We start from the raw sequence: 25,408 nt of genomic DNA on the forward strand, positions 1-25,408 counted from the left end.
TGTTTTACAAATGGAAAAACTGAGGTTCAGAGGTAAGTGACTTGGCCAAGTCACAAAGCTAATAAATCATGCAACTTGAAATTCAGGGACATATGACTCTTTGATACTGGGTTATTGCCTCTCTTATGATAGTGTTAGAGGCCCTTCTTCCAGGGATCAAAGATGCCTAAATTAACTGCCAAGTTAAATTACAGTAGATCCTGAATTGAAAGGGTTCTGTCTTCTTGACACTAAGCGATGAGGACTAGTTATCACTTTCACTCCCATTGCCTCTTTCTAATGGAGGCAATTTTAGAAGCACCTCTTGAAGTTGGGTCTGGCACCATGCTTTTACAAACTGCAATTATTCAACAGATGTGCTAATTTTATTAGTCTTTGGGAGCTTGCCTAATATTTTACGAAGTGTGTGTGTATTTTTATGTATACAGTGGAAGAGGCTGAAGAAGAGAAATATAGTTCATCATTCCTCCTGTGGTGGTCCGCAGAAGTGGTTGAAGAGAAAAAATGTAGAGAAATCCTACAAAGTAAAATGTTTTTCCAAAAGGTAAAACAACTACATCAAAAAGAGGCTTAAAATATGTCAGAATGCTTTGTTTTGTTCTTTTTTGATAGAAAGTTATGGAAATAGAAAGCCACCTAATATGATTAGTTATTAGGTTGACAAACTAATAAATTCAGAATCAAGCCTTTAATCAAATCTATCAGTTTCACCCAGGCGTAGTGGCTCACACCTGTAATCCCAACACTTTGGGAGACCAACGTGGGCGAGTCACCTGAGGTCAGGAGTTCGAGACCAGCCTGGACAACACGGTGAAACTTCATCTCTACTAAAAATACAAAAATGAGCTGGGTGTAGTGGTGCGCACCTATAATCCCAGCTACTCAGGAGGTTGAGGCAGGAGAATCACTTGAACCTGGGAGGCGGAGGTTGCAGTGAGCTGTGAGCCAAGATAGTACCACTGCACTCCAGCATGGGTGACAGAACGAGACTCCATCTCAAAAAATAAATAAAATAAAATACCTGTCAGTTTAAATTTATAAGCTTATAGTGTAATGAATCTCATATTGTCTTATAGATAAAAATTACATGTTACTAGCATTTACTTACATATTTTGAAACAGCAATTGGTACTTTATAAACTTATAACAAGATTTTGCCACATAAATCTAAGCTTAAATGTGATGATTTATACTAGAACTGAAGTTACTACTGTTTAATATCACATATGAAAGGAAATTAGATTATAGAATAACAGATATAGATGATGATAGGATTATAATTCCATTTCTAGATGGGGAATTTCATATCATTGATTTTGTACATTCTGTTAAAGGAAGCACCAGGCCAACTAAATTGGTGACTTTTCAGTAGCTGTGCTGAAAGTGATTTTAGAAATAACAATGTTGTTCAGGAGGAAAATCCAAATAAAGGGAATCATGTGAAATTTACTACATGAAAAAGTTTCTTTGTTAATTTTAATAATTTGTCAGATTTTTTATGACCTAAAACTATTCTATGGCATACAGTAATGGTTTATAATCTAGGTGTGAAGTCCTGCTGGATATCCTAAAGCAAAACAACAAGGTATGCTGGTGGACAGTTCCTGGCTCTTTTCACAGCTACTACTTAAGGTCTGAGACTGTTCATATAAAAAATAGTAACTAAGTGGCATTTACTACATTTAAGTCCTGCACTAAAGAACCATGCATACTATCATTTTATAGCTGAAACTGAGGCTCAAAGAGGTAAAGTCATTTGCTTAAGGTCACCTGACATGCAGATAGCAGAGGTAGGTCCCAAACTCTGATCTTCTGGGGTACTCTTTCCATCAGAGGTACTTGGGCCTCTCTTTGTCTATAACGCTGAGTACTGTCTTGCACCGCTGATAACATTGTATTTTGCTTGTGGTTAATTTGTTTCCTAATCTTTAAGTGTTGTTAATATGTACATATTTATTAGACCTCTCAACAGAGGATATGTTAACCCACAACATTGGTATATACCAACAAAATTTAGACTGTGGTAAACTCTACAGACACGACCAGTTTCTTCAATAAAGAATTCCAAGAAAAAAAAAAAAGTAGGATTGGGTACCTGCATTAGTCCATTTTCATACTATTATAAAGAACTGCCCAAGACTGGGTAATTTCAAAAGGAAAGAGGTTTAATTGAATCATAGTTCAGCATGGCTGGGGAGGCCTCAGGAAACTTACAGTCATGGCAGAAGGCAAAGGGAAGGCAAGGCACCTTCCTCACAAGGCAGCAAGAAGGAGAAGAGTGAGTGAGTAAAGGGGGAAGAGCGCTTAATAAAACCATCAGATCTCCTGAGAACTCACTATCAGGAGAATAGCATGGGGGAAACCACCCCCACGATTCAATTACCTCCACCTGGTCCCTTCCTTGACACATGGGGGTTGTGGGATTACAATGCAAGATGAGATTTTGGTGGGGGCACAAAGCCTAACCATATACATTAAAAAAGACAAGAGACATACCAACCGTTGTATTTTGGAACTTGTTTGGATCCTGATTTGAAAAAACAACGCAAAAAAATTATTGGACAATCAGAGAAATTTGAACAGTGTATATTTAATGGGATTAAGAAATTTTCCTTAATTATTAAGTGTAATAATGGGATTGTGGTTAAATACTTAATATTTTAAGATTCTTTAAAAAGTCGTTATCTTTTTTTTTTTTTTTTGAGACTGAGTCTCTCTCTGTGGCCCAGGCTGGAGCACTGTGGCATGATATATGCTCACTGCAACCTCTGCCTCCTGAGTTCAAGCGATTCTCGTGCCTCAGCCTTCTTGTGCTTCAGCCTCCCAAGTAGCTAGGATTTCTGGCTTGCGCTACCACGTCCGGCTAATTTTTGTATTTTTAGTAGAGACGGAGTTCTGCTATGTTGGCCAGCTTGGTCTTGAACTCCTGACTCAAGTGATCCGCCCACTTTGGCCTCCCAAAGTGCTGGGATTACAGGTGTGAGCCAGCACCACACCTGGCCAAAACGTCTTCATCTTTTAGAATTACGTATCCAAAAAGATGAATTGATGTGATGTTGGGGATTTCCTTAAAAATAACACAACAGATGAAGATGATTGGTCTTAAGTTGATGATCGTCGAAACTGGGGTCTGGGTACCTCGGGGTTCGTTATATCATTCTGCTTTCTTTAAAGTATGTTTGACATCTTCCACAAAAATAATGCATTGTTCAATGATGAATCCAAAGTAGATCATTACTTTGATTTTACACTGAATAGTGCTTCACTTTAAGAATGCCTGTGATAGGACCTGAAAGGGCCTTAGAAGTAATTAGTCCAATCTTCCCATATTCCTCCTTTTCTTTTGGGCAGAAAGCAAAGAAGGAAGAAGAAAACAATAGTGATATTATATTATTTGCTCTCAAAATAACTTCTAAATTTCCAAAACAAGAAAGCAATAGAAGAAAAAGAAAACAGCCAGATGTTATATTTGCTCTCAAAACAACTTCTAAATTTACAAAACAAGAAAGTAATAGGAGAAGCCGCACTTATGTCCACTACCTAGTGCTATCTCTGCAGCTTTATTTTTCTATTATGATTTACTTTTGTTTTCTGAAGCAGAATTTTTCCCCAACTTAATAGTGTCCACGATCGCTCCAACCAATTTGGTTATTTAGGTTTCAAGCTAGATAACCTCCAAAAGAACTTTGCCTTTGACTTGAATACATGCTTCTTGCAATTTGAGTAGTATTTAGGAGGACGTTCCCTTTACAAGTCTTGAACCGTTTCTTAAGTCTGAATTTAGGAGACGTTAAGGGGAAAGTGTCGGCAGACAGCATCTCAATGCCTTGTTTATTTTTGGTTTTGAGTTTGCTAATAACTTTGTGATCGAGGGTGGAAGAACCTATACTTTTATATTTCATTGCCCACGTGACAGTGTTTTTGTTTTAGGGGGAATTTCTAAGGGACAGGAAATTCTCGGGGAGTTTACGTCAGCTTCAACAAGTACAGTAATTACCGTATTGACGCTACTTGTTTTCAAATGTCGGAAATTTGGTGTGCCGCGTGAGCACGATTTAGGGACTTTAGAGTTTAGATTTAAGTCATTATTTTTCTGTGATTTAATTTTTTAAGCAGTGTTGATACTGGGTACCTCAACTAAACTAGGTTTTTTTGTTTTTTTAATTCCCACTAATATAACTCTCAGGTTGTGGCTGAGGCATAAAGCAGGTAATACACTACACTCACGCTCCTTAAAGGCTACGCAGCTTCAGGAAGCGTTTACAGCAGTAGTGCGCCTGCGCAGCTGGTCTCACACCAAGTCGCCCGCCTCTCCCCGTCCGGCTAGCAGAGGGCGCTGTGAGGTAATGAGGGCGTCCTCCTTAGGGCTCTGGAACAGAGCGTAAAAGGGCGGGCGGGAGGCGAAGCTCCCTGACGGGCGTTCTAGCCTTGGCTGCTCTGTCTCTATCACCCTTTGTCCTCCAACCTCCCCTGGGCTCTGGGCCAGCGGGCCTGGTTGCTAGGCGGAAGCTGGGCGCGGCGGCGGCAGCTGCGGCCGCCCGGGCGTTTGAAAAGCCGCTACGCAGGCGGCAAAAGGTCCTCGGGCGGCGGGCTCTTCTCTGCAGACTGGCAGGGCTGCAGCGTGGCTTTTTCCTTGAGTCGGGGCAGAGTTAGGGTCTGGGCTGGCGGCCTGGGGCAGAGGAGCCGGGCCCGCTGCAGCAGACGGCGGTGGGACCTGGCTGCGGAGCGGAGTCCGGGCATCAGGGACCGGGGGCGGGCAGTGGGGGTCCCGCCGGGGGTCCCGGATTACCCGCGACTCACCTGGACCTCACTTCCCCCAAGCCGCCTTCGCCCCCGGACCGCGCACCGCAACCATGGTCTCCAAATCCGACCAACTGCTCATCGTCGTGTCCATCCTAGAAGGTGAGCGGCCTGAGGCTTGCTTTTGCAACTGCTGCCTCCCGAGTTTTAACAGATTAGTGTGGGACCGAGGCCTTGTTAACCTTAAGAACCCTGTCATCTGTGCTTTTGTGGTCCCCACAGACCTGTTCAAAGTTGTACGTAGTGAGGTCTGTTAGGCAATTGATTTAAAAATCTCTCCAGGGATATGAGCGCTATTAGGGATAAGTGATATTTAGCGTGACTAGCCGTAGCCCCAGAGAATCTAGAGAAAACGATTTTCATCCAAAGCAGCACGTCGATGGCTTTTATATATGAGCTGAACGTGGTCCTGAGAACCGCGTTCTGATCAGCGGTTCCCAATAATAGCACTTGTAAGAGCTTTGACTTGAATACAGGCTTCCTGCGATTCCAGAAGTGTTGCGGAGGCAATTCCCTTTACACGTCTTGCTGGAGGACTCAGGGGACTATAGTTCTTAAGAGGGTATATTATACATTCCTTAAAAAGTGTGTTTTGGATGAATGACATTGGTTTATTGGGACTCATTGGGTGTCAGACACTGTGCTGGGAATGTAAGAATCAAACAGTCCTGATTCTAAAAAGCTAAGGGTGTAGCAAGGAGAGTGTGTCAGCAAATAATTCATCTGGATGTGGAAGACCCGGATGAATGACCACCTCTGTCTGAGGAAACTGCGGAAGTTTCACTAGAGGAGGTGGCATTTTTTGGGGTCCTACAGATGATTAGGAATTTGTCAGGTGAAAAAAGGAAGGGCATTCCAGGCAAAGGGAAGAGCAGAGAGCACTTAAAGTATGGAAAAGTAAGACACGTTTTGCCTTGCTTAATTAAATTCATTCAGTAAATGTTGCTTAAGTTCAGTGTGGTTGGAGAACAGATTTGCAAGAAAGTGGAGGGAATAGGAGATAACAGGTGAATTGAGGACACTTTACGAATAATATGTTAAGAAGGAGTCATCTTGAGCCAGAGCAGAAGCCTGGCTGCATTTTTTCCCCTATGAGAGAGTGTTTTATAAAGGCCTGGCACTGTGTGAGGGATGAGAGCGAAGGAAACATTGTAATCCTAATCTTTGAATTTTGGAACAAGAGACTGACCAGAAGCCATAAAGATTGGGAGCACTATTAACTGTTAGTTTACTTATTGTTTAAAAACATAGGACTGATATAACCTTAAAATTTGGTTAACAACGGTTTTTAGACTTAAAACTGACCATGCTATGAGGAAACAAATATCTCCTTTTCCTCCAAGGATGTAGAGGTCTGTCCACGTGGGGAGATCACAGGACACAATATGTTGGGGTATATTTAAAATATGTGATATGGACTGTAAATATAGGTTTGAGGGTAGGGTGGGTGGGATGGCTGGAGTTTTTTAAATAATAAGTGAGCTTTAGATATGTGACAATAGAATTCTATGGACAACCCAGGACATAAATGCAATTCATCTGGGGAAGCTAGTTTTAGAGCAGCAGAAAATGAGGTCCTGAGAGAGGCCTGTTAGTGCTAATTGGGAGAGCTATGCGATGTGTGTTAATATTCCTAATACAGAGTTTCACGTGAGAGCCTCAGGCTTAAACTCAAAAGGTTAGCAGTCAAGGTCTTTCTGACCAGCTTGATTCCCAACCAAGTAGCTTGTGCCGGGGTGAGTATGGCGGGTGGAACATTGAAAAGATCAGCAAGATGACCAGGGTAGAGGAAGGTGAATATTTAGAAATGTCATGGTAAGAAGTGAGCTTGTACAACTGGAGTGAATAGGCCTCGGAGGATCTTGAAAGCCAGTTTAGAATTAATGTTCCAAGAAATAGGTTGGCAGCGTATATTCCTAAATAGAATGCTTTTCTTGAGTTCAGTTTAGTAGCAGTGTGCAAGGAAGAGAACCTGGAGTCAAGGATGTCAGTTAGGTTGTTTCCACAAACGTACCCAAAACTAGCATGTGGTCCTCCCTCCAAACTATTCTTCTCTCTTGTTTGTACTGTATTTCCATTAATCATAACCATGCTGTTGCCTCAAGCCAAGAACCAAGGAGTCATCCTCAGCCTGGATTCACTCTCCATTTCTAACTTCCGAATGGTCACCAAGTATAATTGATTTTATTTTCTGAATAATAATAGATTCTACATAGTAAGTTTTTGAATGAGTGAGTTTACATTGTGAGTGCCTTGGTAAGGGGCCCTCATTATCCACCTAACTTATTGTAATAATCTTTTCAATAGTCTGATTCTTGAATGTTTTCTTCCTTTCCAGAAACATCTAGACTTCCTCCATTACTCCCTGGGGATAATCTTTCTGAAATGCAAATCTGATTTTCTTAAAGTCCTTCAGTGTCCTAAAGTGTCTGTATTTCTTAGAATGGCATACATGGCCCTTTGTGGTAGACCTCCTGCCTATCTTTTCAGTCTCGTTTCCCCTCATGTATTCCCATCCCTTCAGCTTGGTGGAGGACCCGGGGGACTACAGTCCTTAAGAGTTACTTGCAATTTCTTGACTGCACTTTTAGAAATGCCCTTTATTTAAGAGAAAGTGGTTAAGCTTTAACATGAACAAAATTTGGGCTATGTACTGGATTCTAAGGATGAAAAAGACCGTTTCTGTTCTCTCTGTATCATTGTCTGCAGCAAGGCGAGCACCTGTTTGTTCCACTTCACATCCTCTGTTCTCAAGCTTGTTGGAAGCTGTTAGTTATAATAATATGGAAAATATAGGTTCTTTGACATATATGACATTCATTTGGGGAAGCTAGGTATCTTTTGGAGCAGCAGAAAATGAGGTCCTGAGAGGGGCCTCTGTTAATGCTCACTGGGAGGGCTGTGCGATGCGTGTTAATACTCCTAATAGAGTTTCAATGAGAGCCTCAGGCTTAAACTCACAAGGTTAGCAGTCAAGGTCTTTTTAACAGCTTAATTCCTACACTTCTCCCACAAGTAGCTTGTGCCAGGGTGAGTAGCAGCAGGGATTTCTTTATTAATCAGTGGATAAAATTCCCCTCACTAAGATCCACCTTAACAGATTTATAAACAAGAGAACTAGTTGACTCAGTGCAAGATTCTTAGTGCTTCTTGTTGATGTTCTTTAGCTTCCTGTTTTCAGTTTTTTTTTGGTTTGTTTCTCTTAACTAAACCCTCAGTCTTTTTAGAGCAAGTACTCTATTTTACTCATTTCGTACCCCACCATCTGATAAAATACCTGACTCTGAATATGTCTTCAATAAACATTGATGAAATGAGGTTTGGCAGTGCAAATGAAAAGTGATGTGTAGATAGAATATTTGAATATTTCCTGATAGTGTACAATGTTGTCCTTGAGAACAGAATGAAGGAATCCATGTAGCTATTTTTCTTTAGCTAATTTGGAAAGTATTCTGTTTTTTTTTTTTTTTTTGGGATGGAGTCTTGCTCTGTTGCCCAGGCTGGACTGCAGTGCTCACTGCCACCTCTGCCTCCCGGATTCAAGCTGTTCTCCTGCCTCAGCCTCCCGAGTAGCTGGGACTACAGGCGCATGCCACCATGCCTGGCTAATTTTTGGCATTTTTAGTAGAGATGGGGTTTCACTAGGAAAGTATTCTTAACTGAGTTAACAGAAAAATTAAGCTGCAGGCAAGTTCGTTTTTACTAATTTATTTCCCAGCTCTTCACATGACTGTTCTCTATTAAGTACTGCTATAGTAGTATCTAAAATTCGTGTAACCGCATTAAGTGTTTAATTCCAGATGTTGTTGAGATCATTCCTACTCAAAGTGTGGACCAAGGACAGCAGCATTCACATCACCTTGGATCTTGTTAGAAATGCAGAATCTTAGGCCCACCCTAAATCTGCTGAGTCAAAATCTACCTTTTAACAGGGTCCCTAGATGATTCATGTGCACACTAATGTTTGAGAAGCACACATTTATAAATTATAGCTTTCCATTTGATTCATGTTTGTTATGAATTATGGAAGTGAGTGTATATGTGAGCCTGCATTAGTGAGGTAGCTTATGGAATGCATGTCAACCACACTTAACGGATCATTAGTTTTAAAAAAAACACATGCTAGGCTGCGGATGGTGGCTCATGCTAGGCTGGGCATGGTGGCTCGTGCCTGTAATCCCAGCACTTTGGGAGGCCGAGGCGGGTAGATCACCTGAAGTCAGGAATTCTAACACGGCAAAACCCTGTCTCTACTAAAAATACAAAAATTAGCTGGGTTTGTTGGTGTGCACCTGTAATCCCAGCTACTGGGGAGGCTGAGGTAGGAGAATCGCGTGAACCTGGGAGGCGGAGGTTGCAGTGAGCCGAGATTGCACTACTGAACTCCAGCCTGAGCGACAGAGTAAGACTCCATCTCAAAAAAAAAACCAACCAAACAAAAAAACACATGGTAAATGATCCTGTTTGATTTTTGTACACTTTTGACTAATCTGTATATTCTGTTTCTCCAGGTCGGCATTTCCCCAAACGTCCAAAGCATATGCTTGTAGTGGAAGCAAAGTTTGATGGAGAACAGTTGGCTACTGATCCTGTGCCCCACACTGACCAGCCAGAATTTGCTACTGAGTTAGCTTGGGAAATTGACAGGAAAGTGCTTCATCAGCACAGGTGATTATCATTTTCATTTTAAAGTAGCTTCTTTATTGGTTTCTTATTTTTCAGGCTGTTATAAATAAATACAGGTTGAGTATTTAATACTTGGGACCAGAACTATTTTGGATTTTTGGAATATCTGCATAATCAAAGTAAGATACCTTAGGGATGGGACCCAAGTCTAAACATGAAATTTGTTTTACATTATACACAGTCAAAGTTAGTTTTATATAATATTTTAAATAAATTTTCATAAAATGAAGTTTGTTAAATGCTTGTGTGTGGAATTTTCCGTTTGTGGCATTATGTCAGCACTCAAAGTTTTAGAATTTGGAGCATTTCAAATTAGGAATGTTCAACCTATAAATTTTGTGTCTGTCATTACATTTAATAATTATAGTTATTGAGTGTTTTTTTAATGTGACAGGAAATTTTTAAAGTACTTTGCAACAATAACAGGTAAACATCAGAACAACACTATGAAGTTGGTGTTTTTATTTCCCCCATATTATAAATGAGGAAACTGAAGCCTGAGATGTTAAGTGTTAGTAACTTGCTTTAAGTCTGTTAGCTTAGTAGAGGTAGAGCCCAGCCAATCCGGGTCCAGAGCCTAACCTTTAACACTACACTTACACTGAGCTCTTTGGGTTTTTTTTTCCCTAATGTGTGAGACAGTAGCTATTCTAGAAATACCTTGATGATACCTACTCATTATTAAATATGGTTGGAATTCCTTGTAATTTCTGTTAATTTACTTATTGTATATTTACCTGGCTTGCCAAGGGTATATAGAGGGGTATCCAGTGAAAAGTTATGAAAGTAATTCTATCAAGGTTTCTTTCTAATTAATTTATATTTGATTTTAAACAAAACCACCTTATTAGTATATAAAATAGACTTAAAGTTATAGTATATATTTTTTGTGAACTCTGACTAGAAGCAGGCAACAACAATAAAAGCAATACTCTTTTTTTTTTTTTTTTAATGGTCTAGACCAGAGGCAATTTATTGGTAAGGCTAGAATAACTAGAAATCAGCTCAGAGAAAAATTTGAGATAATCATGTCATAGGAAACATTCATTCTTCATTATTAAGTCAACATATATTTATCACATACTTACTATATGCTAAGCATACAGCAATGCCTCTGCCATATAGCACTGATTTACAGTTGACAATGAATGATTTACAGTTGAACAATGCAGGATAACGTTAGATGCACTGAACCCCCCCACCAATGAAGTTAAAAACCTGTGTGAAACATTAGACTCCCCCCAAATTAAACTACTAATAGCCTACAGTTGACCGGAAGCCTTATTGAGTACATGATTAATCAATTAACACATATTTTGTGAGATAGATAAATAGATGGATAGACTGTATTTTTATAATGAAATAAGCTGTAGAAAAGACAATTAACTAAGAAAATCACAAGAGAAAATATGTTTACTATTTTTTATTTTATTTTATTTTATTTTTTTATTATTATACTTTAGGTTTTAGGGTACATGTGCACAATGTGCAGGTTTGTTACATATGTATCCATGTGCCGTGTTGGTTTGCTGCACCCATTAACTCGTCATTTAGCATTAGGTATATCTCCTAATGCTGTCCCTCCCCCCTCCCTCCAACCCACAACAGTCCCCGGAGTGTGATGTTCCCCTTCCTGTGTCCATGAGTTCTCATTGTTCAATTCCCACCTATGAGTGAGAACATGCAGTGTTTGGTTTTTTGTCCTTGCGATAGTTTACTGAGAATGATGTTTCCCAGTTTCATCCATGTCCCTACAAAGGACATGAACTCGTCATTTTTTATGGCTGCATAGTATTCCATGGTGTATATGTGCCACATTTTCTTAATCCAGTCTATCGTTGTTGGACATTTGGGTTGGTTCCAAGTCTTTACTATTGTGAATAGTGTGGCAACAAACATACGTGTGCATGTGTCTTTATAGCAGCATGATTTATAGTCCTTTGGGTATATACCCAGTAATGGGATGGCTGGGTCAAATGGTATTTCTAGTTCTAGATCCCTGAGGAATTGCCACACTGACTTCCACAGTGGTTGAACTAGTTGACAGTCCCACCAACAGTGTAAAAGTGTTCCTATTTCTCCACATCCTCTCCAGCACCTGTTGTTTCCTGACTTTTTAATGATGGCCATTCTAACTGGTGTGAGACGGTATCTCACTGTGGTTTTGATTTGCATTTCTCTGATGGCCAGTGATGATGAGCATTTTTTCATGTGTTTTTTGGCTGCGTAAATGTCTTCTTTTGAGAAGTGTCTGTTCATGTCCTTCGCCCACTTTTTGATGGGGTTGTTTGTTTTTTTCTTGTAAATTTGTTTGAGTTCATTGTAGATTCTGGATATTAGCCCTTTGTCAGATGAGTAGGTTGCAGAAATTTTCTCCCATTCTGTAGGTTGCCTGTTCACTCTGATGGTAGTTTAATTAGATCCCATTTGTCAATTTTGGTTTTTGTTGCCATTGCTTTTGGTGTTTTAGACATGAAGTCCTTGCCCATGCCTATGTCCTGAATGGTATTGACTAGGCTTTCTTCTAGGGTTTTCATGGTTTTAGGTCTAACATGTAAGTCTTTAATCCATCTTGAATTCAGGGATGCCGTCTCTCACCACTCCTATTCAACATAGTGCTGGAAGTTCTGGCCAGGGCAATCAGGCAGGAGAAGGAAATAAAGGGTATTCAATTAGGAAAAGAGGAAGTCAAATTGTCCCTGTTTGCAGATGACATGATTGTATATCTAGAAAACCCCATTGTCTCAGCCCAAAATCTCCTTAAGCTGGTTAGCAACTTCAGCAAAGTCTCAGGATACAAAATCAATGTACAAAAATCACAAGCATTCTTGTACACCAATCACAGACAGAGAGCCAAATCATGAGTGAACTCCCATTCACAATTGCTTCAAAGAGAATAAAATACCTAGGAATCCAACTTACAAGGGATGTGAAGGACCTCTTCAAGGAGAACTACAAACCACTGCTCAATGAAATAAAAGAGGATACAAACAAGTGGAAGAACATTCCATGCTCATGGGTTGGAAGAATCAATATGGTGAAAATGGCCATACTGCCCAAGGTAATTTATAGATTCAATGCCATCCCCATCAAGCTACCAATGACTTTCTTCACAGAATTGGAAAAAACTACTTTAAAGTTCATATGGAACCAAAAAAGAGCCTGCATCGCCAAGTCAATCCTAAGCCAAAAGAACAAAGCTGGAGGCATCACGCTACCTGAGTTCAAACTATACTACAAAGTTACAGTAACCAAAACAGCATGGTACTGGTACCACAACAGAGACATAGATCAATGGAACAGAACAGAGCCCTCAGAAATAATGCCGCATATCTACAACTATCTGATCTTTGACAAACCTGACAAAAACAAGCAATGGGGAAAGGATTCCCTATTTAAGAAATGGTGCTGGTAAAACTGGCTAGCCATATGTAGAAAGCTGAAACTGGATCCCTTCCTTACACCTTATACAAAGTACTCGTATTTATTGAAGGATTAAAAATATATTTTCTTCTGGAAAACATGTTATCACTAATACTTGCTTGTTCTCAGTACTAAATTAAATCGAAATGGAAAGTTAAAAAAAAGGAAAGCAAGGAAAAATCGATTTGCCTCTATTGCTAGGGTAGTCCATGGATTTATTTGAAGAAGTATTGCATTCTTACAGAATATCAATGTTGGATTTCCTTTCAGTGGTGTCTGTAATGGAGTCCTACCATGAGCTGTTAGGGCTTCCATTTTGTTAGTGCCAGGTTAGTACCACTCTAATTGTTGTAGGTTGAGAAAATACAGATAAATTGAATTTATAAGTGATGATTTTGTGCTAAGTGCAGTTCTATAATAACTCCACTGATAAAAGCAGTGGCAAAATCTATTCTGCTTAATGCATGAGCCAGTTTAGGGGTTCTGAACTAAAACAGATCCCATGCTAAACAAGCCAATATCATTCTTTCAGAACATTGTTATGTGTTATATTATTAATTTAAATTTTAATTTATTTCATATTCCTGTTTGTTTTTTAGCTACAAAAAAGCTATAAGCATATATTTGTATTTGTAATTTTATGTATGTTACGGTGTAAGAAAAATAAAATAGGTCTTGAAAATTCATGATAATTTTTTACTTTCAGAAAGTTTTACACATTATAGAAGCTTGAGAAACATTGACCTACGTGATGGCTTCTTTGATGAAAGAATGTAAAATATGTTGACATGTTTTGTATAATATTTAGTTGGTGTAGAAGTTAGTAGATATAATTAATAGTTCTTACCTGTTTATTATTATTATTTTTTTTTTTTATTTTTGAGATGGAGTCTTGCTCTGTCACCCAGGCTGGAGTGCAGTGGCGCGATCTCGGCTCACTGCAACTTCCGCCTCCCAGGTTCACGTGATTCCCCTGCCTCAGCCTCCTGAGTATCTGGGATTACAGTCATGTGGCACCACACCCAGCTAAATTTTTTTTTATTTTTTTTTATTTTAGTAGAGATAGGGTTTCACCATGTTGGTCAGGATGGTCTCGATTTCCTGACCTCGTGATCTGCCCTCCTCGGACTCCCAAAGTGCTGGGATTACAGGCATGAATGAGCCATTGCGCCCGGCCTAGTTCTTGCCTGTTGAAGAATTTTTTAGACAATATAAAATAGTTATAGTTTTATCCAACAAAATTGTAAGTATCTTGATAATAGGCAGTATTTTCAAGGCCAATAGAAAGTTTATTAAGCAAAAACCATTTTATTTATCACATGTTTTGTTATAGGCTACAGCGTACTCCTATCAAACTCCAATGTTTTGCCTTGGATCCTATAACTTCAGCCAAGGAAACCATAGGTTACATCGTTCTGGATTTAAGAACCGCTCAAGAAACAAAGCAGGTATTGCCCTTTTGATGTTTTGCTAATGATTATGTTAGACAGTTGATTATTTTCAGTAGATAACAGATTGATGAAAAGGACATGAAATACTAGACCTGATCAATCATAGGCTTGAGCCAATATGGCAGTTCTTTTTTTTTTTTTTTTTTTGAGACGGAGTCTCTGTTACCCAGGCTGGAGTGCAATAGCACAATCTTGGCTCACTGCAACCTCCACTTCCCAAGTTCAAGCAATTCTCCCTGCGTCAGCCTCCTGAGTAGCTGGGATTACAGACACTCACCACCACGCCTGGCTAATTTTTGTATTTTTAGTGATGGGGTTTTGCTATGTTGGCCAGGCTGGTTTCAAACTCCTCACCTCAAGTGTTCTGCCTGCCTCAGCCTCCCAAAGTGCTGGGATTACAGGCGTGGGCCACTGCACCCAGCCAATATGGCAGTTCTTATGTTTTAGTTTATGAATTAGATTTAGAAAATCTCAACATTTTAATCATTTCCTTGACCGAGAACTGTCTTTCTCAGAAAAACATCTCTGAACTGACTTGTATCCAAGTTGCTGTTACCGGACGCTTAACATGCCTAGCCCCTGAGCTTTCCTTTTAAAGGTGGTTCATCCTTTTCTAATGTTTCCTGCTTCAGTGAATTGTCACCATTCCCCTTTCAGTTATATAAGTTAGAAATACAGAGGTCTTCCTTGCCATTTTTCTTTTTCCTTCCTCCATAACTACCTGTTCCAGTTGGGGTTTTTCCCTCCTGATCTGTCTGCTGTTCTGCTTTTCACTGCTGCCACCCCAAACTCAGCTGTTATTGTTTCATACCTTTGCTATCATAATAGCCTCCCTGCTTCCTGCTCCTTGCATTCCTTGCATAGCAGTCAGAGCAAGTGAACTTATTGAAACACACTTGATGTTATCTAACCAGTACCTCTCTGCCCCCATACTCCCAAGAAAAAGAACTCAGAATCATCCTGATTCCTGTGATAGCAACTTTTATTATTTAACATGGTGCTGCTTAGGGCTTTTTTTTTTTTTTTTGGAGACGGAGTCTTGCTCTGTTGCCCAGGCTGGAGTGTAGTGGCGCGATCTAGGCTCACTGCAAGCTCTGACTCCTGGGTTCATGCCATTCTTCCGCCTCAGCCTCCCGAGTAGCTGGGACTACAGGTGCCCGCCACCACGCCCGGCTAATTTTTTTTTTGAATTTTTAGTAGAGACGGGGTTTCACCGTGTTAGCCAGAATGGTCTCGATCTCCTGACTTTGTGATCCGCCCGCCTTGGCCTCCCAGAGTGGTGGGATTACAGGCGTGAGCCACCGTGCCCGGCTGCTGCTTAGCACTTTAAATATCTTCTGACCTTTTTGTATATGACTGACTTTAGAAATCTCCCTTGCAATTTTTCTCATTGTCTTGGGTCATAATTTTCTTAAGGCGGAAAAAAAAGTTAAACAATTAAAATAATATCTTCTCTTTTATTTAAAACTCCGTTGTTGATTTGAATCTTAAATTGGGATTCTGTGAAGAAAAATTTATCTCTTACTAACATTTTTGCTGCTGATAGCAATGATATTTGCATATGATCAGTCAGCCTAGCCCAAGGTTGGAATAATTTAAAAGAAACTGAAATTTAAAAATGCTTTAAAAGAGGACTTGTTTTGCCCCCATCCTTGGTACTCATTGCCTCTCTGCCCCTAGATCTTATCCTGAAAAGGTTTTTCCTTCTTTAGTTTTAGACCCTGGGCTTTGATTGGGCTCTCAATGTTTCTCTTAACCACCTTCTCTCATGTAACGTGCAAGTGTCTAGAAGACACTTCTGCAGTCAGTTTAGTTGCAGAGAAGGTAAATCCTCTTAGGAGGGTATCTGAGGGATGAGGTCATGCCTCTAAATACTCTTGGCATTCCTTGTCCCCTTCTTTAGGACAGTTTGTCAACATATTTGTAATCAAAGTTAGGGAGAAATGGCTCAGTCATTTAAACTAAATGCTGTATTGCTTATTCTCTCCTGTTTGTCAGCATAAATATTTGTAATTGGATGGTATAATATTTGAAGTTCAAAATAAATTGATTCTCTGTAAATAAATAGAAAAAAATCCAGATTTATTTTTCTGAGTTATGTAACAGAAAAAGTCATCAATTCTCTGAGTAGCTGGAAATCTTTCAGGCTTATATTCAAAATTATAACATATTTGTTATAAGAAATACATCAACAAACTGTATTATGCATTTTTATCTTTAAAAAATTAGGTTGTTGATTTTTATTTAAACCTATGGCCTACTTAATTCTATTTTACTTATCAAACATGACTTGAATATAAAATAGCAATATAGGCACCATTTATTATGTCTTTATATAACAAAGACAATATAAGCACCATCTACTATATCTTTATATAACAAATTATCAGAGTAAAAAATGCTGTTTACAGGTATTGAAATGGTATTCCCACTGATCGGTGGTTCCTGCACTAATAATATATGTAGGCATGATATTTTTCAGGCTGTCTTGAGTACTAGAATTTCTGAGGTTGGTCTAGTGGGGATATTCAAATAATTTAGGATGCTTCATTCTGTAAGAAGGCTTTTGTTTCAGTATCAATCAAGTACCTGGTTCATAATCCACCACTCTTCGATTAGGCCTTGACTTTAGTATTTTGTTAATGCTTTTTATTAACACTAGTAAGATTTTCTTTTTTTTCTTATTTGTTTATTATTATTATTATTTTTTTTTGAGAGACAGGGCCTCACTCCTGTTGCTCAGGCTGGAGTGCAGTGGTGCGATCATGGCTCATTGCAGCTTTGATTTATTGGGCTCAAGCAATCCTCCCATCTCAGCCTCCCAGGAAGCTGGGATTACAGGCGTGCACCACCATGCCTAGCTAATTTTTCGCATTTTTAGTAGGGACGGACGGGGTTTCACCATGTTGCCCAGGCTAGTCTTGAACTCCTGGACTCAAGTGATCTGCCCACCTTGGCATTCCAAAGTGTTGGAATTACAGGCATGAGCCATCCGTCCAAGATTTTCCTTTGCTTATTGATATAAGCAGAACGAAGCAGGTCTGTGGCAGAAAGAAAAGGTATAATTTAAAAACGTGAGAAGATGGAGGTTAGGGAATTAGAAAACTGGTAGTTTTTTTGTTGTTTAAGGGATGAAGTGAGATTGGGGGTATAAGACGAAAGGTAGAAAGAAATATATTATGCTTTCTTCCTTTTAATATTTTGCCTCTTGAAGCATAGGGAAGACAAGCAAAGAAAACAATTTTAATTTCTATGTTGTTTTTCCAGAGGGAAATTCAGTTGATGGCTTCCTAAGCAGGATTAATTTGTTTTGAGAAAAATGTGAAAAAAAAATTGTTTATATAGGATAAAGTACTGAAAAGCTACAATAAATTTATTTAGAACTGTATAGCATTTCCCATTATGTTTTTTCCCTTATTAACTATTAGTTGTTTTGTTATTTTATTATTCTTTAGGCACCAAAATGGTACCAGTTGCTGAGTAATAAGTACACCAAATTCAAGTGTGAGATACAGATAAATATTGCTTTGGAAACGGATACAAAGGCACCAGTGGATAGCTTTAAAGCAAAGGGGGCTCCCCCTCGCAATGGAAAAGGTTTGTGCATCATCTCTAAAAACATTCTCTGAGAAGTTCCATCTTTGGACTAGAGCTTTAGGAAGGGGAAGTGTTATAGGGAGATATATGCGGGGTGTAAACTGTTCGTCAGACAAATATTGTGACATTGTTACATATGCAGCACTTGTTGCTCTTAGCTCTTGTTTGCAAATCTTAGAAATAGGAAAATTTTTTCTTTATTTGGTATGTAATAGAACAGGGCACAATTTTGTATAGTTTTAAAAATTTGCTACTTAGGACAATTTTCTTCCTAGGATGAGTACAGGAAAGCCCAAAATGGTCATGCTGTTCTCTATTTATTAACTCAACTGTAGGTTAACAAAACCTTTATATTTTTTCTTTTTTAATTAATAAACTTTATTTTTTAGAGCAGTTTTAGTTTCACAGTAAAATTGAGCAGAGAGAAATGAGACTTCTCCTATATACTCCCTGTCCCCACGTACTTGCAGCCTCTCTTGCTATCAACATGCCACACCAGAGTGGTGATACTACAATGCATGAACATATCATATCGTTCATATCAGTGTCACCCAAGGTCCGTAGTTTACATTAGGTTTCTCTCTTGGTGTTGGGCATTCTGTGGGTTTTGACAAGTGTAAATGACTTGTAGTATCCACTATTGTAATATCAAACAGAATAGTTTCACCACCCTAAAAGTCATCTGTGCTCCACCTATTCATTCCTCCCTCCTCCCATCCCCTTGGCAACTACTGATCTTTTTTAATGTCTCCATAGTTTTGCCTTTTCCTGAATGTCATATAGTTGGAATAATATAGTATGTAGCCTTTTCCAGATTGGTTTCTTTCCCTTAGTTGTAAGTGCATGTAAGTTACTTCATGTCTTTGCATGGCTTGATAGCTCATTTCTTTTGAGTGCTTATAGTCAATTGTCTGGATGTATCACAGTTTATTTTTTCACGCAGCTCCTAAGGGACATCTTGGTCACTTCTAACTTTTGGCAATTATAAATAAAGCTACTGTAAACTGCTGTAAACATCTGTGTGCAGGTTCTTATGTGGACAGAAGTTTTCAGTTCATTTGGGTAAATATCGAGGATTGCAGTTGTTGGATCATGTGGTAAAAGTGTGTATAGTTCTGTAAGAAATATCCACACTACCTTCCACAGTGGCTGTGCTACTTGGCATTCCCACCAGCAATGAATGAGAATTTCTGTTGCTTCATATTCTTACCAGAATTTGGTGGTGTTAGTGTTTTGAATTGTGGCCATTCTATTAGGTATATCATAGTATCTCATTGTTGTTTTAATTTGCAATTCCTCAATGACATAAGATATTGAGCATGTTTGCATATGCTTACCTACCATGTGTATATCTTCTTTGAGGTGTCTGCTCAGGTCTTTGGCCCATTTTTAAATTGGGTTGTTCATTTTCTTGTTGAATTTTAAGAGTTCTTTGTATATTTTGGATAATAGTTCTTCATCAGATATGTATTTTACAAATATGTTTTCCCAGTATGTGGCTTATCTTCTCATTCTCTTGACATTGTCTTTCCCAGAGCAGAAGTTTTAAATTTTAATGAAGTCCAACTTATGAGTTGTTGCATTCATGCATTGTGCCTTTGTAGTTGTATCTGAAAAATTGTTGCCACCACCCAAGGCCATCTAGGTTTCACCTTTGTTATCTTCTAGGACTTTTATAGTTTCACACTTCACATTTAGGTCTGTAATCCATTCTGAGTTAATTTTTGAAAAGGTTGAAAGGTCTGTGTCTAGACTAACTTTTTGCATGTAGATGTCCAGTTGCTCCAGCACCATTTGTTGAAAAGACTTTCTTTGCTCCATTGCGTTGCCTTTGCTCCTTTATCAAAGATCAGTTGACTTGACTTAGGTGAGTCTATTTCTGGTCTCTTTATTATGTTCCATTGATCTGTTTGTCTGTTTGTTTGTCAGTGCAACACTGTCTTGATTACTGTAGCTTCAAGTAAGACTTGAAGTCAGTGTCAGTCCTCTGACTCTATTCTTTTTCTTCAATATGGAATTGGCTTTTCTGGTTCTTTTGCTTCTCCATATAAACTTAAGAATTAATTGGTCAGTATCTACAAAATAATTTGCTGGGATTTTTATTGGGATTGTATTGAATCTGTAGATCAAGTTGGGAAGAACTGACATCTTGACAGTATTGAGTCTTCCTATCTGTGAACATGCACTATCTCCATTTATTTAGTTCTATGATTTCTTTTATCAGAGTTTTATAGTTTTCTTCATATAGATCTTACATATTTTGTTAGATTTATATCCGAGTTCTTTATTTTTGGGGGTGTTCATGTAAATTTTATTTGTTCACTGCGGGCATATAAGAAAGCTGTTGACTTGTGTATTAACTTTGTATCTTGTAACCTTGCTATAATCACTTGTGTGTGTGTGTGTGTGTGGCGGGGGGGGGGGGGTTTGCTTGTTTTGTTTTTTTGAGACAGAATCTCACTCTGTCACCCAGGCTGGAGTGCAATGGTGCGATCTTGGCTTACCGCAGCCCCGTCTCCCGGGTTCAAGAGATTCTCCTTCCTCAGCCTCCTGAGTAGCTGGGACTACAGGTGTATGCCACCATGTCTGGCTAATTTTTGTATTTTAGTAGAGACAGGGTTTCACTACATTGGCAAGGCTGGTCTCAAACTACTGACCTCAGGTGATCCGCCTGCCTCGGCCTCCCAAAGTGCTGGGATTACAGGCATGAGCCACCACACCTGGCCTTTTTTTTAATTCTTTTTGTTGTTGTTGTTGATTCTTTCTACAGATTTTTTATGTAATCATGTCCTCTGTGAACAAAGACAGTTATATTTCTTCTTTCCTAATCTGTATACTTTTTATTTCCTTTTCTTTTCCATTAGTAAGGCTCTAAGTATGATGCTGAAAAGGACTGGTGAGAGGGGGCATCCTTGTCTTGTACCTGATCTTGAATGCTTCAGGTTTTTCGTTATTAAATATAATGTTAGCTGTAGGTTTTTAAATATTCTTTATTAAGTTGAGGAAGTTTCCTTCTAATTCTGGTTTATTGAGAGTTTTTATCATTAATAGATAATGGATTTTGTCAAATACTTTTTCTGCATCTGTTGATAAGATTATGTGATTTTCTTTTTCTTCATTAGGCTGTTGATGTTATGGATTACATTAATTGATTCTTGAATGTTGAACCAGCCTTGCGTACCTGGGATAAATCCCACTTGATCATGGTGTATAATTATTTTTCTTTCTAAAAACTTTTTGTAGAGATGGAATCTCCCTATGTTGCCAAGACTGGTCTCAAACTCCTGGGCTCAAGTGATCCTCCCACCCCAGCCTCCCAAAGTGCTGGAATTATAGGTGTGAGCCACCATGCCTGACCTATAATTCTTTTTATACACTGATGGATTTGATTCGCTAATACTTTGTTGAACATTTTTGCATTTGTGTTCATGAGAGATATTGGTCTGTATTTTTTGTTTGTTTTCTTTTCTTTATTGTAATGTCTTTGATTTTGGTATTAGGATGATGCCGGCCTCATAGAATGAGTTAGGAAGTATTCTCTATGTTTCTATCTTCTGAAAGAGTTTATAGAGAATTGGTATAATTTCTTCCTTAAATGTTTGGTGGAATTCACCAGTGATCTCTAGACCTGGTGCTTTCTGTTTGGGAAGGTTATTGATTATTGACTCAATTTCTTTAATAGATATAGGCCTATTCAGATTATCTGTTTACTCTTCTATGAGTTTTGGCATATTGTGTCTTTCAACGAATTGGTCTGTTTCATCTAGATTATCAAATTTGTGGGCCTAGACATCTTCATAGTATTCCTTTATTATTATTTTAATACCCATAGGCTCTGTAGTGATCCCATCTTTCATTTCTGATATTGGTAATTTGTATCCTTTCTTTTTTTTTTTTTCTTATTGAGCCTGGCTAGAGGGTTATTGATTTTATTTATCTTTTCAGAGAACCAGCTTTTGATTTTGTTAATTTTTCTCTATTGATTTCCTGTCTTCAGTTCCATTGATTTGCTCTAATTTTTATTATTATCTTCTGCTTACTTGGACCTAATTTGCTCTTCTTTTTCTGGTTTCCTAAGGTGGAAGCTTAGATGTTTGATTTTGGATCTTCTCTTCTAACAAACATATGCATTTAATGCTATAAATCTTCGTCTAAGCACTGCTTTCATTGCATGTCACAATTTCTGTGCCCAGCGAAATTATCCTTCAAAAGTGAAGGAGAAATAAAAACTCTCAGACAAATAAAAATTGCATCTCACAGTCTTTGTTGTGTTTTCATTTAGTTCAAGATATTTTAAATTTCTCTTGAGATTTTTTTTTTTTAACGCATGTGTTATTTAGAAGTATATTGCTTAATCTCCAAGTATTTTGGGATTTTTCCAGCCATCTCTGTTACTGATTTCTAGTTTATCTAGCCTGACAGCAGACACAATTCTGTTCTTAAACTTGTTAAGGTGTGTTTTATGGCCCAGAATTGCTCTGTCTTGGTAAACTTTCTATGTAAGCTTGAGAAGAATGTGTATTCGGCTGTTGTTGTTTGAAGTGGTCTATAGATATCCATTGCATCCAGTTGATTGATAATGTTGAGTTCAATTATGTCAATGATTTTCTGCCTGCTGGATCTGTCCGTTTTTGATAGTGTGTGTTAAAGTCTCCAAGTTGGATTCAACTATTTCTCCCTGCAGTTCTCTTAGTTTTTGCTGCATGTATTTTGATAACTCTGTTAGGTGCATTCACATTAGAAATTATTTTGTCTTTTTGCAGAATTGACTGCTTTATCGTCATGTAATATTCCTCCTTTCCCTGTTAACTTTATTTGGTCTGAAGTCTGTTCTGTCTGAAATTAATATAACTACTACCATTTTCTTTTGATTAGTACAGCTTTTAATCTATATTTGTTTTTATATTTAAAATGAGTTTCTTGTAGGTAACATATAGTTGGATCTTGTTTTTTTGATCCACTCTGACAATCTGTTTTTTAACTGGTGCATTTAAACTATTGATGTTCAAGGTGATTATTAATATAGTTGCGTGAATAACCTTATTTGTTAGTGTTTTATATTTATTTCTCTTTCTTATTCCTGTTTTTGTCTGTTACTCTTTTCCCACATTTGTGGTTTTAATTTAATTTTCTCTTTCTTGCGTATCAGTTATACTTTTTTGTTTTTGTTTTTTTGTGGTTGCCCTAGAGTTTGCACTATACATTTACAAATTTCAAATAACAGTATACTGCTTTTACTTTGAAGGTCCAGCTTCAAATACACTACGCTGCTTCACAGGTTGTTTTAGGTGTTTTAAAATAAAATATTACTAATCCTTCCTTCTTGTCCCTTGTATCATTGCTTTCATTTCAGTTATACATCAGCATACACACGCACATGAGTGCACACACACACATAATAATTGAAGAACCTTAATCTGTTAGATCAATTAAGAATAAAAAATAAAAGTTTTTATTTTACTTTCATTTATTCTCTGATGTTGTTCATTTCTTTGTGTAGATCTGAGCTTCTTACCCATGCCATTTTTCTTGTCTGTGAAGAACTTTTTAATATTTCTTGCACACAGGTCTACTGGCAACAAATGCCCTCAATTTTTATTTGTCTGAGAGTTTTTATTTCTCCTTTACTTTTGAAGGATAATTTCACTGGGCACAGAATTCTAGGTTGGTGGTTTTTTTTTTTTTTTTTCTCAACATTGTAAATACTTCACTCTACCCTTTTTGCTTGCATGGCTTCTGAGAAATTGGATGTAATTCTTATCTTTGGTCCCTTAGAGGTAAGATTTTTTTCCCATTTGGCTTCTTTCAATATTTTTTCTTTGGCTTTGATTTTCTGATATTTTAATATGGGATGCCTAGCAGCAAGTTTTTTTTTTTTTTTTTTTTTGGCATTTATCCTGCTCAGTGTTCTCTGAGCTTCCTGAATCTGTGGTTTAGTGTGTGACATTAATTGGGGGAAATTCTCAGTAATTATTGCTTCAAATATTTCTTCTGTTCTTTCTCTCTTTTTGCTTCTGGTATTCCCAGTCTGTGTTTATTACACCATTTTTAGTTATCTCACAGTTCTGAGATGTTCTGTTCTGTTCTGTTCTGTGGTTTTTTTTCCCCCCAGTCTTTTTTCTCTTGATGTTCCAGTTTTGAAAATTCCTATTGTCATATTAAGCTCAGAGATTCTTTCCTAAGCCTGTGTCCCACCTACTAATGAACCAATTCTCATAGCCATTCATTTCTGTTTTAGTATTTTTTGTCTCTAGCATTCCTTTTTTATTCTTTCTTACACTTTACCATCTTTCTGCTCCCATTATCTCTCTGTTCTTGTATGCTATTTTTTTCGTTAAAGCCTTAGAAGGCATATTAATCATAGTTAAAAATTTTTTCTGTTTTGATAATTCCAACATTCCTGCCATATCTGACTTTAGTTCTGATGCTTGTTTAGTCTCTTCAAACTGTGTTTTTACTTTTTCCTTTTAGTATGCCTTGCAATTTTTTGTTGCAAGCTGGACATGATGTATGGGGCAAAACGAACTGCTGTAAATAGGCCTTAGTAATGTAGTGGTCAGGAGTTGGGAAGGGGAAGCATTCTGTAGCCTTATGGTTAGGTCTCAGTCTTTTACTGAGCCTGTGCCCCTGGGGTCTGAACTTCACCATTGCTTCTCAGTTTTTTCTCCCCTTAGATGGGGCAGAGTGTCTGGAGGGGCTGGCATTGTGTATTCCCTTCCCTTGCATGGAAGACCAGAGGCAGCTGGAGTTGGGTATTTCTCTTCTCCCTGGTCAGTTAGGCTCTGCTAGAACCTCAACAGGTTAGGCTCTGGCAAATAGTTTCTCCGAGGGCAGGCCTTGTTAACAAGAACAGAATTGTCTGGCATATTTCAGAATGGTTTCTTTTCTCTTCCCTATGCCAGGAGAATGAGGGAACTTTTCTCTGATACTCACTGTGAGGACCTGGTAGAGCTTCTGGAGGTAAAAGTCCCAAAAGTGTGGGGCTCCGTTGTGACTGGGTCCCCCTGGAGTTTTTATCTCTCAGGCTGGTTCACACCAAGCTACTAGCAATTCATCCCAGCTCAGGTTTTCCTACTCCCTGCATTGGCTCTTTCTGTTCCAAAATTGTGATTCTCTGTAGCTCCCTGTCTGTTTCCTTAGTTTTGGGGAGCAGCAGTTTTCCTGAGACCTCACTTCTCTGACAGATCTATGGGGAGTTGTTAATTTTTAGTTCATTCAGCTTTCTGTTTGCTATTAGGGCTTTTTTTACAATATATTTTTTATTTTTTATTTTTATTATTTTATTATTATTATACTTTAAGTTTTAGGGTACATGTGCACAACGTGCAGGTTTCTGACATACGTATGCATGTGCCATGTTGGTGTGCTGCACCCATTAACTCGTCATTTAGCATTAGATATATTTCCTAATGCTGTCCCTCCCCCCACCCCCCACCCCACAACAGTCCCCG

General features: G+C 38.4%; 1 protein-coding gene across 1 annotated transcript in view; it reads left to right on the top strand.

Annotated features, from left to right (window-relative positions):
- The first annotated feature begins 4,453 nt into the window (after nucleotides 1-4,453).
- CEP120 (centrosomal protein 120) overlaps nucleotides 4,454-25,408 on the top strand; it is an 83,402-nt gene continuing 62,447 nt past the window's right edge. Inside the window, exons 1-4 of the mRNA XM_032156564.1 lie at nucleotides 4,454-4,902; nucleotides 9,312-9,468; nucleotides 14,243-14,357; nucleotides 17,816-17,957. Coding sequence (XP_032012455.1) covers nucleotides 4,854-4,902; nucleotides 9,312-9,468; nucleotides 14,243-14,357; nucleotides 17,816-17,957 — 463 coding nt within the window. The 5' untranslated portion in view covers nucleotides 4,454-4,853. The remainder of the gene's footprint in view (nucleotides 4,903-9,311; nucleotides 9,469-14,242; nucleotides 14,358-17,815; nucleotides 17,958-25,408) is intronic.

The sequence above is a fragment of the Hylobates moloch genome, unplaced genomic scaffold, assembly GCF_009828535.3.
Source record: "Hylobates moloch isolate HMO894 unplaced genomic scaffold, HMol_V3 SCAFFOLD_6, whole genome shotgun sequence".
NCBI lineage: Eukaryota > Metazoa > Chordata > Mammalia > Primates > Hylobatidae > Hylobates > Hylobates moloch.